The sequence below is a fragment of the Gymnodraco acuticeps genome, unplaced genomic scaffold, assembly GCF_902827175.1.
Source record: "Gymnodraco acuticeps unplaced genomic scaffold, fGymAcu1.1, whole genome shotgun sequence".
Taxonomy (NCBI): domain Eukaryota; kingdom Metazoa; phylum Chordata; class Actinopteri; order Perciformes; family Bathydraconidae; genus Gymnodraco; species Gymnodraco acuticeps.
In genome coordinates, this window is record NW_022992206.1 from 2,601,627 (window position 1) to 2,618,555 (window position 16,929).

General features: G+C 39.8%; 1 protein-coding gene across 2 annotated transcripts; it reads left to right on the forward strand.

Annotated features, from left to right (window-relative positions):
• The first annotated feature begins 5,462 nt into the window (after positions 1-5,462).
• Positions 5,463-14,954, forward strand: nat8l2 (N-acetyltransferase 8-like 2). Of its 2 annotated transcripts, XM_034205787.1 has the most exons (3): positions 5,463-5,742; positions 8,742-9,236; positions 14,424-14,954. In XM_034205787.1, the coding sequence occupies exons 2-3, from the start codon at positions 8,754-8,756 to the stop codon at positions 14,616-14,618; spliced, it is 678 nt and encodes a 225-aa protein (XP_034061678.1). In that variant the 5' UTR covers positions 5,463-5,742; positions 8,742-8,753; the 3' UTR covers positions 14,619-14,954. The 2 variants fall into 2 exon arrangements, with proteins under 2 accessions (XP_034061678.1, XP_034061679.1); XM_034205788.1 differs by lacking the exon at positions 14,424-14,954 and having other exon boundaries at positions 8,742-9,802.
• Positions 14,955-16,929: the final 1,975 nt, after the last annotated feature.

Below are 16,929 nucleotides of genomic sequence, written 5' to 3' on the forward strand. Positions count from 1 at the left end.
GCATTTTCTCCTCTCCTTTCGGTTAGGGAGGTCCAGTGGTTCCTAAGCTAAAGGAGGTTATAAAGGAAGTTTGAAACCTCCTTTCCTTTCATTTGGAGAATTGGAACGGCACTTACAAGGTGCGGATACAAGCGGCCGAGATGGGTTTTCTCCGCAGGGTGGCTGGTGTCTCCCTTAGGGATAAGGTGAGAAGTTCGGTCATCAGGGAGGGACTCGGAGTTGAGCCGCTCCTCCTTCGCGTCGAAAGGAGCCAGTTGAGGTGGTTCGGGCACCTAGTTAGGATGCCACCTGGGCGCCTCCCTAGGGAGGTGTTCCAGGCACGTCCAGCTGGGAAGAGACCAAGGGGTAGACCTAGGACCAGGTGGAGGGATTATATCTCTTCGCTGGCCTGGGAGCGCCTTGGGATCCCCCAGTCAGAGCTGGTTGATGTCGCCAGGGAAAAGAAAGTTTGGGGCTCTCTGCTGGAACTGCTACCCCCGCGACCCGACCACGGATAAGCGGGAGAAGATGGATGGATGGATGGAACGGCACTTATCATGGCTGCCAGTGAGGTATTTCCGGGTCATTTCACTCCGTTAGGAAGGTTCCTAAGCTAAATTGACTATTGGAATGCAACCCAGTTCTTATTATACATCCATGGCCGCGACAGCTGTTTGCACCATGCATATAATCCATAGACTGTATATATAAATGGACGTAGTGTCCGTGACGTCACCCATAGGATTCTGCAGAGTTGCCGTGAAGCCCTTAGTAGGCGGAGTAGGCCACTAACGGCTTGACAGCAACGTCAGAGTCTAATCCCGCCTGCTCCAAATAAGGGCAAAGAGGCGGAGCCGAGGCGGTACCTGCTGCCTCTGAACTGGAAGTAAACAGAGCTAGCTCGGGCTAAGAAGCTAAGCTAACATGAAATACATGCATACCAAGTTACTGCTAACAGTGTCGTTCCCCTATATAAACGTTACATTCATAATCAAATGAGACAATCTGCAAGAGAATTAGCTATATTTTGTTATTCTTAATGCTTGTCATTCACACGTTAAGAAAAGACGGATTCCACCGCCCGGACCTAACCGCAGGGGGCTAGCTCCAGCCGGCGTCCCGGAGCTAGCCCCCTGCGGCTCCGTTAGCTCTGGCGGCCACCACTGGGATAATTGGGTCCCCTATTAACATTTGCTCCCGTTTAGCATTATGGGCGTCATAGCCATAGACTATAAAAGTCTTACCCAAGGCTGAATCATAAACTAAAATGTATATGTATGCATAAAGGGTTACGTCCTTAGCTGGCTAATAAGTAACAAGCTAAGCTACCAAGCACACAAACACCTGCGAACGGGGTTAACATGTATAATATTATCATTTTAGACTTCTTGGAAGTTCTGTTAGTACATTCAAGCGCACAGCACGACATTTGAATTGTCTGGTATTTGTAACAATATTCCCTAAAAGGCACAATCACCACGAACACGGCTAAAGCTAAAGGGTCAAGTACAGTACTATGACTAACTAACGTTGTAGCCTCTATGGTTGTAGCCTAGCAGAGTGGACAAGTTGCTGTTAGCTGACAGTGAGGCATGTACGTGTCCATCAAAGTGACCACGCCCTAATTTATGCAAAAACTTTAAGACCTAATATAAATAAAAGGGTCGTGTTAGAAAACAATTCACTCACAGATTCATAATCATGAAGGTGGAATCTAACTATATCGATAATAATATTTATTGCATCCATGGGTAGAAACATGTTTTTTTCTGCTGTAAACTTGGGCATTTTAACATATACAGTCTATGGCCATAACCCATCGGATCCAAATATGGTAATTTCCTTTGTATCAGCAACCAATCGTGAAAGTACAAAGGGGTCTTAAACCAAAAAACTAAATCTCATTGGCTGGAGTCAATTTCTCACAACCTGATTAGTTCAAATACGTCACGTGGTGTGCTAAAACACTTCTTGGTTTAGCTTTAGCTGGAAATTTAAATCTCAAAATGGCAAAAGAACAGCGAAAAAAACGTTCACAGAGAAGACGACAACAATTGTCACTTGCACGAAGCAATGTCAGACAAAAAACAAATGATCCTGAACACGAAATACCTTCACGGAGCGCATTGAGGTGCAATATGTCATCCAAAGAACAGCAGGGTTTATGTAGCGCCTCACAGCAATCTTTAAAGGTTGTTTACTCAAAGTGAGTTTTTTCTCATATTCTGAGTGAGAAATGTCCAATTCAGTAGCGTACATACACCAAACCTTCCAGTTTTATTCCTATCAATATTCTGAAGGTTCTGCGGTGCCTCTACAAATAGAATCAAATTATGTGGGAAACACTGGACAATAATAATATTTATTTTTTAAATATTTTGATATAAAAGCGTTGTCCTGCTTCAAAACGACACAGTCAGGACAGCCACTCTGCAGCAGCACCGCTGGTTCACCATGGGGGCTGTTGAAACACTTAAAGCATATGGATGGTAATAATTAAATCATTTACATAAGAACTATAACCAGTACTCAAGTTGTAAAAAAAAATCAGGGGGGATGGTGGATTTTATCATATGGGGACATAATTTGTGCTGATAACCCGCCGAGGGTGGGAGACCAACCAGCATAAAGATAATTATTATACTCCTAAAACACCAAAACAACATGCATGTTATGGATGTTCAGATACTCCTTTCATTGCTCTTGACCAAGGCACCTCAGAATTAGAGTCGGTCCCCGGGCTGCCATGGCACCACTAACATTTAGGGTCAAATGCAGAGGACAATTAGTGCAAAATCTTTTTTTCACTTTAATTTAAAGGGGGGGAGGGGATACAAATATGTGGTTATAATGGAAGTCTATGGTACAAATCTTGTGGTTAACAGGCCCTCATTTATTATTCAGATGGATCAACTGATTATACTAATAATAAAGTCAAAATAGTTTTTAGAATATTGAATTATAGTGTATTTTTTCAAAAAAAGCAGTTACTGGTATACGATCAAAACTGGTATCTAAAGGGTTACATTTGTATCATAATTAATTCAATCATTATGTAAATTAAACACTTCATGAACAATTTGAGGAAAAAAATTAGAAAAATATTGATCCGTCATCATTTTATTGCAGTTCAAATACAAATATTTTATGTTAACATTCCCAATGATACTTTTTTTAACAGGGCATTAAGTGCAAATTGAAATTCTTTACAAAATATGAAAATATATTAAAAGATTATACAGATAATACAAATAAGATAATACAAAATAGGACCAATGTTGTCAATTCCACTCTCCCCCATCTCATAGAAGTTTCCAAAGATTTTCATAATCATGCTTTTTGGTCTCAATTTTTCTGGCTCTTGCTTTCGGATTGTTAGCTAAGCAATGGGTTTGAAGCCAAGTCTTGACATATACATCTGGTCTGAACTTGTTCAGTGGAGGGCCAACACACTTGATGAAAAGCAAGGCTGACATGCTTTTAACCTCTAGGGAGCTTCTAGTTGTGGTTCAAATGTTCATCTGACTAAACCCACGTTCACACTCAGGTGTGGAGATGACCAGAGTGTTCACTGCTTGAAGGAGAGGTTTCAGCTCTTCTGGTGCTGGTGGTATCATTTCATCAACAGTTTTGAGTCTTAGCTAACACGAGAGAAAAACGTATAGCTAAACTCCAAACTAAGTTGTTATTGCTGCTTATGTCCATAGATTCCACTTTTGGTGACTAAAGTAATGAGTAATGACTAAGATTAATGACTCTCGACTTACCTGAAATGTTATTTTTAGTATTTTTAAATATGAAGTCCCTCAGATCGCGTTGTCCTCCTGGTCGCTTGGCCATTGTGATGACCGTTACCTGCGCTAGTGCTAGTGCTGCTATGCAGCTTCTAGCATCGATCAAACAGGCGCATCACGGCGCTCTGTCGCCCTCTAGGGCACTCGCATAGTATAGCGTCAGTGACTTGGTAAAAATGTCATTGCGTGTGTGCGTGCTCACTCGCCCACAGTATTTTACTCAAAATGCGCAAAATTAATGTTGAAATAGCAGTAATACCAGTGCCACGTTCATTGATAAAATTACATAAGGGATGGAAAGGGGGGAATGACAGTTTTAGAAGGGGGATCATTTTTACCGTTTTTATTTCAGGGGGGATGCCTGTTCCCATACACGAGTGGATTTGTAACATTGAGAAGGCATGTTCCTAACCTGAAAAGCATGTATTAAAGATGTAACTGAAAGAACATTCACACAAGACATATTGATGTATGATGCACAAATACTAAATACAGAGTGATATGCATATTGAAAAATGAACCACAATAACAGTAAATAAGGTTGCGTACGTTTTTTAATTGAAGTTACCAATACATTTGTTTGGTGTGTCTGTAGAGGTAATGTCCACGTCAACCCTTGACCCAATAACATAACTCACGCATTATGACAACCAATAAATATCAGATTATGGCTATGACTCGCCATTTCCCAGTCAACTGAAATAAGACAAATTATATATAAAATGCAAGTTTAATTTATGTTTCGAAATGCACATTTTATAGTTACGGTTTTAGTTGCCTAAGGAAAAATATATGTAGCACAAATTGGTACAGTAGTTTAAACCTAGATTTGTCCGATAAAACTAACACAAATGCAATGGGAGTTATAAATGTGAAAAGAGACTTACATCTGGAGCCTTGTCCATTGGCTGTAGCAGCTTCTCACAGGCCAGTGACGCAGGCTGGCACACTGAGGAGAGACTCAGCACAAGAGCAGCGACACAATGAGTCTTCATCATGAATGTGATTCCTCTTCATCACTCTCAGGTCAGTGTTATAAAGACATCACTGACCATTCCTTTCACCATCCACCCTGTCTGATTGGGTTGAACGTCAACTGCAGTGATGTAACCCAGAGATTAAGCCTGCATTAAAGGAAGTGAAAAACGTAGGTGTATCATCTAAATTATCAAACATGTTACACAGCTAAATCAATAATTTGCATTGGTGTAAACTAACCAAGTATTCAAGTAGTACTGTAGTACACTTTTGAAAATCTGGTAATTTACTTATAATCAACACTTACATCCGACTTTAGTAACACCTGGAGTAAAATCCACAAGCTACTCTGCAGCATACAACATAATTAAAACTAGCTGCACCTTTACCAGCTTTGATAACATTTCAATGCATCAATAATTATAATCAAAACCTTTAATATATTATTCTGAAATTGTCCAATTTGCATAATGAGTACTTTAACTTGTGGAACTTTAGTTACAGTTTGATGCCATACTTTTCTACTTTTACTTGAGCAACATTTTAAATACAGGACTTTTACTTGTAACAGAGTATTCCTCCAGTCTTCCGCCGCTGGTAATTTGGGGTTTATGTATAAAGGTCGAACAAAAATTCGTTTTGGGGGTATTTAACTGTCCAATTGTCCCATGATAAGGCTATAGGGGGCGTCTGTTTCCATGTTATGGCTATGAGAGGCCCACGGTCCCCTCGGTGTTGCACAAACTCAGCGAGTTGCGTTGTATTCACTATCTTCTTTCTTCAACCTTTCTCTGCACTTTGACCCGACATAAAGATTGGACACTTATTAAAATATCTCCCACGCCGTGCTTATATGACCGTTAACCCCGGTAAAGTTCATTTTCGAACAGAATAAGTTACTGTTTCCTCCAATGTTCACACAGTTAATGCCAGACGGTGTTCGGTCTGCTCACCGACAAGGACCTCCACTTTCACAAGTTGACAGAGTAACGTAAGTATGGAGAACTTCACTTTTCATATAAAGTTAGTGTTATAACCAAAGCTATCCGACAAGTTACGCTTGGTGATCTTTAAGTGTGCGGCAGTAGCCTACAAATTAACAATGGGTTTCTAGAACAGATCAAATAGTTTATTGCAGGCCCGTAGCGTTACTTTCAGTTACAATTGTTTAGTTTCTTCTAACGTGAGCTCAGTATTATATTGAAATTAATTGTTCAACTAACACTGTTATGTATGTGATGAGAGTTAGCTTGTGACGTATTGTGCTAATCAATTGGTGAGTTTACAGATGGGGCTATGCTAACAGTTCAGCTGGTTCAGCTAGCTATATGACATTTCTTATTGTACATAGGCCTACACACAAAAAAAGGGATTAGGCCTTAGGTTTAAAAAGTTCCAATACAAATTAAATTACATAAATATAACGCACATATTACACATTACAACACTTTTAAAAAATGCAGTAGGTGGACACCTGATTTGTTAATGTGAATGCTTGTAACTAAAACAGCATTTGTAAACTAGGTTATTCTGGCCTGTTAATCATATGGAATACTTGGGTTTTGTATTGCTGTATATGTTGTGGTTTTCTTCTTCTTGACATTTCATTAAGTGAATACCGGCTTTTGTAAAAATACAGTGGATATTCTTATTCCATATACTGTTTTAAACTTAAATAGAGCATATTCAGTTTCTTGTTAAAGGACAGAGGACACCTTTTTGATACAAAGTATCTTAGTTTCCTTTCTAAGGTTACATTGTTGTGTTTTCTTACACATCTTATTGATATTTATTTCACATATGGTGCATCGCATTTGATATTCAGGTAATCCAAAAGTAATTGAAAGTAGTCAGGTTACATTACTGTTTGATTGTGATACTTAGGTCAGGGTACTGATAACATTTTGTAGAGGTAAGTTCTAATTGTAACAAAATGCAATTTTAAAGTATCCCTCCTAAACCTTATTTAGTCAGCAGACTACTGTACAGGCTACTGTACTCGTACAACATAGCAATTAAAAACATAGTCACCAATACAGCGAGTCTCTTATTAATAACACTGTCAGTGAGGTCATTACATGTTATTACAAGACACTTTAACACAGCACAATGTTATGTTTTAAAAAACCATCATCTGAGAGACAATCAGGGATATTAGCTTTTCTCAGACTCAGCTTGGAAGCAAAACAGCTGGACAAATACCTAGCTACATTTAATACATATTTTGCTGATCTGGTAATGTAGTGATAAATAATAATACATTATTTTTAAGATAGATAGATATAAACTTTATTTATCCCAAATTGGGAAATGACTTTGTTCCAGAAGTACTGTCAAGCATTACACAAGTTAAAACGGCAAGTATAGTAAGAATACAAATGAACACTAGCATTAAGTATACACAAATTCACAATATAAAATACTGCTGAGTACTCTATACTACGATATACAGTCTAGGGCCTAAGCTACAGGAATATATAGAAATATACTTTAGAGTTTCATCTAGAAAAAGACAGAAATTATTGTCCATCTGAATTTACCAGAGGCCAAGGTGAGTTCTTACTGAAGCTTGTTCTGCCTCATATCCAATATACTCTACTATACATACACAATGTAAAACCAAAAAATAGCCTTCTCACATTAAGAAGCTACAACAAGTGAATCTTTTTTAATTGAATATTTTTCCAAAAAAAGGGTAATAAAGTGTAATTGAAAAAGTTGAATATTTTACTCATCATTGCAACTCTTAATATTTTTAGCATCTACATCAGTAAAGCACTAATAACAAGCAATGTATACACAATTTAAAACTACATTTACATCTGTTTTAGGTCCACTTTTATTCTCCATATATATCAACAGTTTAGGTGAAAATGTGGATGAAGCTACTTTACATTTTTATGCTGATGATACCGTGATGTATTGTGCAGGTCCCTCCATTAAGGAGGCTGGTGTTAAATTACAGGCTGTTTTTAACATTATTCAGACTCAGCTTGCTGAACTTAAGCTTATTTTAAATGTTAATAAAACCAAGGTAATGCTATTTTCAAAAGCTAAAAAGACACCAGAGCCTGTTTTGGATATTGTTACTATGCAAGGACAAGTACTTGAAGTGGTTACCAGTTATAAATACCTAAGTATCTGGCTTGATGATTGTCTTACTTTTAAACTTCATGTCAATAACCTGCTTAAAAAGCTGAAGGTTAGACTAGGTTTCTTTTTCAGAAACAAGTCCTGTTTCTCTTTTGAAGCCAGGAAAAGGCTAGTCACTGTGACCTTTTTACCTGTGCTGGACTATGGTGATTTGATCTTTATGAATGCACCTGCCTATTGCCTGAACAAGTTAGATGCTGCCTATCACAGTGCCCTGAGATTTGTGACAAACTGTAAAGCACTTACTCATCACTGTACCCTGTATGCCAAGGCAGGTCTGCCTTCACTAACTGTACGGAGGCTCAGTCATTGGTACATGTTCATTTACAAAGCCATGTTGGGTAAACTACCTTTTTATATCTGCTCTCTGATCTCTCGACAAATTGAAAGTACATATTGCCTGAGATCTCATGATATTGTTTTATTAAATGTGCCAAGTGCTAGGACTGTCTTAGGGAAGAAAGCTTTTAGTTGTGCAGCTCCACTAAATTGGAACAGTCTGCAAACATGTTTAAAACTGAGCACTTTGGTTCCCCTGCATCATTTTAAAACTCAGCTAGGTGACATGCTGTTTGATACTCATGGTACCTGTCTCTGTAAATAGAGTTTGTAAACTGTACCCTGTACATTATGTTGTTTGTCATCCTTATTGTTGTTCTGTTGTTTTTATGTTACATGTGTAACTAATGTCCTGCAGGTCACCCTTGAAAAAGAGATCTTTTGATCTCAAGGGGCTTCACCTGGTTAAATAACATTATATTGGCTCCCAAAATGAACACACTCAAATACATTTGTGTCAGATTTCATGTGTAAATCCTTCATTTTATTTTATTCTAGTTCCTTCCGGTCATGAAGCTGCTGATCCGCCAGTATCGTCCCTCAGACAAGGACACAGTGCTCCACCTGTTTAGCGTAGGCATCAACGAGCACATTGGTCCGTGTTTTCGAACCGCCATGACCAGCTCTCTCCATCTCTCCATCGTCCTGGCTCTGTGTGTCGCTGGCTACCTGCTCGGCTCCGTGTTAGGGTCGGTGGTGTTACCAGGATTCTGGGTGGGTCTCGTTTACTTCTGCTGTCATGAGGTATACGCCGGCTTCGTTAGGGAGAAACTCCGGACAGACATGCAGGACATCCCGGGTAACTATCTGAGCAGACTGGATGATTGTTTCTGGGTAGCGGAGGCTGAGGTGGATGGGAGGACCCAGATCATGGGAATGGTGGCTGTAGTGGCCAAACAAAGTGGGGAAGAAAGATACGGGGAACTGTTCAGGATGATCATCTCTCCATCGTGCAGGAGGATGGGCCTAGGCTTCAAGCTGGCTCAGACTGTGGTTGATTTCTGTAAGGAGCGAGGCTTCTCCAAGGTCGTGCTGGAGACCAGCTCCATTCAGACCGCTGCTGTGTCGCTGTACGAGAAACTGGGCTTCAGCCATGTCAGGTCACACACTAACACATATTCTCATGATTGGGTAGTAGTACTGGCCAAGCTCTCTGTTTTAATAATGGAAAAACATCTGTAGTGCTGAAATGAGCCTGATGAGCACAGCAATGTTGCTGGAATGCTCCTCTGTATCAGTGGATGAAGCTTTAGCACCAATAATACTTTCACTGGAATCCTATGTCTCAACACATTTTTCAATATCAAGTCTCAAAGTCAGAGTAAAGAGACATTTCCTTGAACTGAATGTGTGACCATCTTGTTGTAATGTTTCTAACATGACCAAATGTTGCTCGTATGAGTTTATTGGACCAACATGCACGACTGTTGATTATGTTTTTATTAATTGTAGATTCCACTACTGTTGTTTTATATCAAATGTTATCGATCACATGTAATTGTTTTTACACAAAAACACAACAAATAAACCACCTCCAAAGGTGTATCTTTTGCTTTAAAGGTCCCATGTCTTGGCCATTTCTACTGATCATAATTCCATTGTTGAGGTATGCTAAAATAAATGTATACTGTGCAATTTTCCAAACTCACATTGGTTTCTCATACAGCATCTCTGTATTCACTCTGTCCTAAACGGCTTGTTGGAGCTCCTGCCTCCCCCCCTCCCTGTGAGCCCAGTGGCCGCCTGCGAGACAGCGAGACACAGCGAAACCCAGCCCGAAACACAAACACCCACAGCCTGGCTGGGAGTTTGTGTGTGCTCAGGCTGAGTTCCGCGGTGTCTTGCTGTCTCGCCGACCCCACACCAGTGAGCCAGCTCACAGTGTCCCGCTCCTCGCAGCAGCGAGCCTAGCAACGTCCCGCCGAGTGTGTGTGTGTGTGTGTGTGTGTGTGTGTGTGTGTGTGTGTGTTTGTGTGTGTTTGTGAGGAGGTCCGCAGATTGGTCCAAACGTAACTATACCAAAATACGTCACTATACCCAAGAAGAAACAAATGGAAAAAGACAAATCTCCAACGAGGCGTTCTGGGGCAGCATAGATAGGTATTTTCTGTGTTAGAGTTTTACTTGCTACAGGGTGTACTTTGGGGGTTTGTTAATTTTGTACATATTGTGGTTGATTAGACTTCTCCTCAGGTGGAAATTGGGTGGAGCTCTCCTGGTATTACAGGAGGTCAACAAACTTAATAGGAATGATAAAGCTGTAACTTCTCCATAAAGACAGTAAAACAGTCTTCCACTCTTATCACGTACATTGTTCACTGTTCAAGTGAAATTTCAGACACTCATTATTTTTGTTTTAGTCACTTAAAGCTGTTGAGTAACTTAAATATCATTATGTACAGTATGATCATCATCAAAACAACTGCTTTAAATGAAAGGCAGTCTGTAAGAGGTATTAAAAGGAGGGAGTGTTTCTAAGGTACGGTAGCGTTTACTATGACAGGCAGAGGTTGAATGAATACTCAAAACATTTACCTCTTTAAAGAAAGTAGTTATACCACATATTTTACAAAGTCCTGCATTTTAATTCGAAGTTAAAGCTATACGAAAAATAATTAAAGTCCCATTTGAGTGCTGTACTTGAATATATGTAGAATCCTTTATTTATTTCTGTTGAACCATCATTCACGTGTTATTTATTGCTTACTCATTATAACTTGCATTACCAATTGTGTCAATTACTGAGAATCCTGTAATGTAAAAACTGCAATTGAAAGACTAGACACTATTGAGTCGCAAGTGTTACTGAGACAAATGGGGACCTCAACTGTTTATATATTTTTTAAATGAAGCCTCATAACCCTATTCTTCCTGGCTGAGACGGCTCCAAACAATATCACAGTTGTTTGTAATTTAGTCTCCCATAAAACTAAATAACATAAACCACTTTTATAATGTTCAAAAGGTCTTTAAAGTCATAATGTGGTACAGTTTTAAGAATGTATTTTATGGCGTTTAAATGATTTAAATGTACAAGCACATAACCAGAGAAGTAACTAAGTACGTATTTCCATTTTTTACTTCTACCCCACTACAATTCAGAGGTAAATTGACTTTTAATCCACTACATATATTTTGTACCTTTAGTTACTCCACAGACTTGGATTCATGATGTATAATATAACAACACGTAAATTCACAAGCTACCCTGCAGCATACACAGTTATTAAATTTACCTTTACCAGCTTTGAAAGGCATCGATTATTATAATCAAAACATATCCTTCTGTAATGGACCAAATACTTTTGGTACTTTAAGTATATTTTGATACTAATACTTGTCTACTTTTACTTGAGTAACATTTTGAAAGCAGGACTTCTACTTGTAACAGAGTATTCCTACACTCTGTTACTTCTACTTTCACTTAAGTACAAGATCTAAGTACTTCTTCCACCTCTGCACATAACCAGGGTACTAGTGTTAAAAAAAGAAGAAGCACTGACTCTCACAGTGTGTGATTTTATGTTCTACCACTGGGTGGCGCAGCTGCATGGAAATCCATTTAAAATGTGTTTCACCCATAGACCGTACAGGTTCATCCACAGCAGGGGTCCCCAAACTTCTTCCTGTGAGGGCCACATAACTTTTCCCTTCTCTGATGGGGGCCGGGTCAGTTTGTAACAGAAAAAGTGTGACGATCGCATGGGTGTCTAAACGTAAACATTTATTGTTTTCTAGAAAGCCACACATAACCAAATATTAATAACCCTTTCCGGGATCTTCACAGAAAAAAGTCAGGAAATAAAAACACTATTTATGAAATACATAATAACCAAATAACCCTCTCTGGGTTCTTCACAGAAAAAAAGTCCATTGAAAATTACTGTAACTTTCTGTTGTGCCGTGCACAATCTTAACAGGTAAAAGTTTAGCTTAGTTGTCAGAGCAGAATCTCTCAAAAATAAACGTGGATTTACGTAAAAAAAACTATTTTTTCGGGGTTCGGGTGTTTTGTTTGATTTTAAACAAACAAAGTCTTGGCTTTCAGAATATGAAACTTTTATTTCCAATTTATTTATTTCTCACTCGCAATCTGCTCTTCCGCAGCGCCGCCCCCCCCCCCCCCCCCCCCCCCCCCCCCCTCACTCCGCTGAAATTATGAATGTAAGAGTATAATAATCATAGATAACACTGCAGGGTCCGTTACAGTTTGTTTTCATCTGATTTCAATTAAACAAAGTCTTGGCTTTCAGAATATTAAACTTGTTTCGGCAAATTCAGATGATAAATACAACTTTGAAGCTTCGGCATAATTACAAGCGGAGAACGGCAGGCATAACAACAGCCGGTGTTTCTCGTGAGTGTTTTCCCCGGGAAACAAACACAATACACAAACGCAAAATTACACAAGCACACACACACACACACTCGCGAGCTTCCCCTCCAAACGAAGATATCTTCCCTCGGTAGTATTTTGATCATTTAATAATCAATCAGATCGATGGATTCCAGAGAAGAGACAACTTTGAAGGCCTTTTTCTCAAAATGATGACAGTCATTATATAATGTGACATATTTCGCTTAATATTTGAAGTACAAAAACAATCCTGATATCATTAGAAAGCTATGAATATCCTCTTTCCAACAGTGTATACAACTCAAAAGGTGTCTTCGGGTCAATGCGACTGATTTCGATAGAGCACAACATTTTGACAGGGGCTAGTCTAGGATTCGCGTGGCCAGACTGAAAAAAAAATAAAAAAAAAAATAAAAAAAAATCATAATGCGTCTCTGGTATTGTTCAGGGGGCCGGGCCAAATGTGGAGGCGGGCCGTACCCGGCCCGCGGGCCTTAGTTTGGGGACCACTGATCCACAGTATATGGGTCCATCCCGCAGGACTCACACCTGCTGATGGTGAACAGACACCTGAATGTGGTTGAGACATATTCTGTTTGGGTAGTGAGGCTGCATCCTGTTGCATTATCAATAGCCTCATAAATCCCCAAAAATATTCCCATAATGAGAAATTATCATTTTAGATTATCTCTGATTGAGGATGTTTGTATAATACATGTTTTCTAGTATGTTACTTCGGTACTTCCAATTTAATGACACTTCCCCTGCATTTTTTACTACACAAAATATCTTCTGAGTTTATGAACTTTATAAGCAGGCTCTACACAGTTTCTACAGATTTGTTTATTTAGTACAAGGATCTCCTCTTTTTGCGGACCTCAGATCAATTTTGAAACAACGTAATTAATAAAAAAAAAGTAAACATATGTGTTACTTGTAGAACTGATACCGTCCACTAGACTCCTAGTTACGTCGCGAGCTCCGTACATGATGGCATCTTAATGTTTCATCTTAATGCACACGCATTTTCCGTGCTTTCCAATAGTTTAAAAATAGTTGTATTCCACTGTTAAATAACATGTTCAATACAAACATGCCACTTGTAAATATTAAATAACATTTCTGTGAACTGATATTTGTTTAGTGAGCTTATTAGACTATGTTCCCTGAAAGATTGTAAAATGTCAATGAAGATGTCAGACTTAGTATATTTGTTAATAATTACATACAATACATGGAATTTGTGTGTGTGTGTGTTCCAAGTGAATCTGTGCCCCCCTGGTGGCCAGTACATCAATGATGTGGCCCCTACCACCATCCAAGTTGCCCATCCCTGATTTAGTAAGATTAATTGTTGTAGTGTAAAATACACAGCAGTATAAACTAATTTTATATCTCATATGCACCATCTTGTCATAGCTGGTGAAATAATGCATAAACAGAGATGGAAGAAGTACTCAGTTTATTCTCTGTTACAATTAAAAGTGCTGCATTACAAATTGTACTTAAGTAGAAGTATTAGCATCAAAATATACTTAAAGTACAAAGTACTCAATATGCAGAATTGCACATATAGGCACAATATTTTAAATGATTGTATTATAATAATTGATGCAATAATCTCTTCATCACTTTAATTTTGCACTCAGTAAAAGTGGGGTTTATTTGAGTTATTTTGTATAATACTTGGTAGCTTAACCTATATCAATATATGATAATACACACACACACACACACCTTTCTCAGCCGTGGCTCCGTGGATCTCCACTCACAGTTTGCCACACACTTATGTGTGTGTGCGCTCAGGCTGAGTTCAGGCTGTGGTTGATTTCTGTAAGGAGCGAGGCTTCTCCAAGGTCGTGCTGGAGACCAGCTCCATTCAGACCGCTGCTGTGTCGCTGTACGAGAAACTGGGCTTCAGCCATGTCAGGTCACACACTAACACATATTCTCATGATTGGGTAGTAGTACTGGCCAAGCTCTCTGTTTTAATAATGGAAAAACACCTGGAGTGCTGAAATGAGCCTGATGAGCACAGCAATGTTGCTGGAATGCTCCTCTGTATCAGTGGATGAAGCTTTAGCACCAATAATACTTTCACTGGAATCCTATGTCTCACAACACATTTTTCAATATCAAGTCTCAAAGTCAGAGTAAAGAGACATTTCCTTGAACTGAATGTGTGACCATCTTGTTGTAATGTTTCTAACATGACCAAATGTTGCTCGTATGAGTTTATTGGACCAACATGCACGACTGTTGATTATGTTTTTACCATTTGTTACGTCCCCACTAAGGTCTAGGGGACCTGGAGACAATAACATACAACCAATAATTAATGAGGGAGTCAGCGTAACGGTTTACAAAAGGTTTATTTTGTAAACCCAGAACCGAACAGACATATAACTGAAACCTTAGTTGGTGAGGAGGAGGAGGAGTCAAAGGATTGCGCCAAACAAAAGAAACAAGCATAACAAAACCAGGCCTATCTCTACATCTATCCTTTGAAACCAAAACTCAAACAAAAACCCTCACTAACTAAACTACAAAGACTTTGACAAAACAATATACAGGGGTGGCAACAATCCGCTAACCTAGTGTGTCTAAACATTAGTTAGCTACGTGGTGAGAAATGTACAGGGTACCCCAGACTTACCTAACTCCTCCACCTCTCAACACACACACTTTCAAAAAAGGTCAGACAATAAAAAGTGAATTTAGTTACTAAACACTGCAGGCTCCTTCATCAGCAACAGGCCCAGAGTGAGAGAGCGAGAAGACTTCCTGGGTGCCTCCTTTATGGTCGGCCCTGGCTGCTGATAGGCCAGCTGAGGGTGAGAGGATCCAATCAGCCATCAGACTCAGGTGCACAGGCAGATACCGATCAGCTGCTGATTAGCTGTGCAGAAGACAGGGAGAAGAGAGAAACACAGGAGGGAAGGAAAACCACACCCAGTACAGCCTGCCTGGCACGTAACACCCCCACACATATAAATCCAAACAGTATGTTTGGACCTTACAATGAACATTCTATTTACATAGCACGAGATAGTGCATCGGCAAGAACATTATCGGACCCCTTTTTATGGCTTATGTCAAGGTTGTAGTTCTGGACAATCAATGACCTCAGGTACTGGCTTAACTTTGCCCCCAGCCAAGTCATTACTGAGGATGAAATCAACACCTTTGATGGGTAAGGCAGGGAGGACAGCTACTTTAAAGAATCCTTTGACAAGAGATGAGTGAATATAAACATTGTGCAAAGGAGCCGCAACTAGTGTCATGCCTACCCCTTGAACAACAGCACTTGATCCACATGATGATCTGGAGGTTAAAGGTAAGATGCCTTCTCTAATAATGGACTGAGTTTCGCCGTGTCTCGCTGTCTCGCAGACCCCACGCAGCAACCAGGAAACGACACCAGTAATCCAGCTCACACTGTCCGCTCCTCGAGTCTCAAAGGGCGGAGCAGCGAGCCCCGCAATGTCCCGCCAACAGTACGGCACCCAGCATTCTCATCTGTTTGTCATCACTGGACACCATCTACCACGGTGCACTGAGATTCATCACAAACCTCAAAACCTTGACGCACCACTGCAATCTATACACTCGTGTTGAACTGAACTTGGGAAAAGGGCGTTCAGTTACGCCGCCCCTCAAGCTTGGAACCTGCTTCAAACTGAGCTGAAACTCAGAGAGCTGGGGCCTCATTTATAACGCTGTGCGTAGGATTAACGTGGGAAGGTTGCTTACGTAGTAGAAATCCAAAAAATAGTTACAGAAATGTTCCGACATTTTCCGATTCACCAAACATTGCGCACCGGCGAGGAAAGTGCGTACAGCACTTCCTACGCGGTTTCCTTTTATAAATCACAACCGACTCGAAATGCGGTGCAGCTTTTGCGGGCTTCACGTAACGCCCATATTTGCCTATAAATAGTCAAGAAACGCCCATTCATTCTGACTGACTTTATGAAGAAGATCGGCAGGAAATGACGACAGAACAGCTAAAAAAGACATCTCACACACACCGTGTCAGATTTAGGTTATTTTGGGGGAGGGTGACGTCGAGATAATCATATTGTTTGGTGGATGCAGTTTGAACCATGCAGAGTAGCAGCATGGAGGGTCGGATCGTCACCAAAATAAATAAATAAATGGCCCGATAAAGGTTAAAGGAATGCTCCACTCATTAGATAATTAATCAAAACTTCAGTATTTGTGAACATTATGTTTAAAACCATACCCTGAAGAAATCAGCGATATTCCCCCGGTAAATAATGATTTTATAGCTCTTTCTTATCAAAACCTGTATACTTCCGTCAGGCC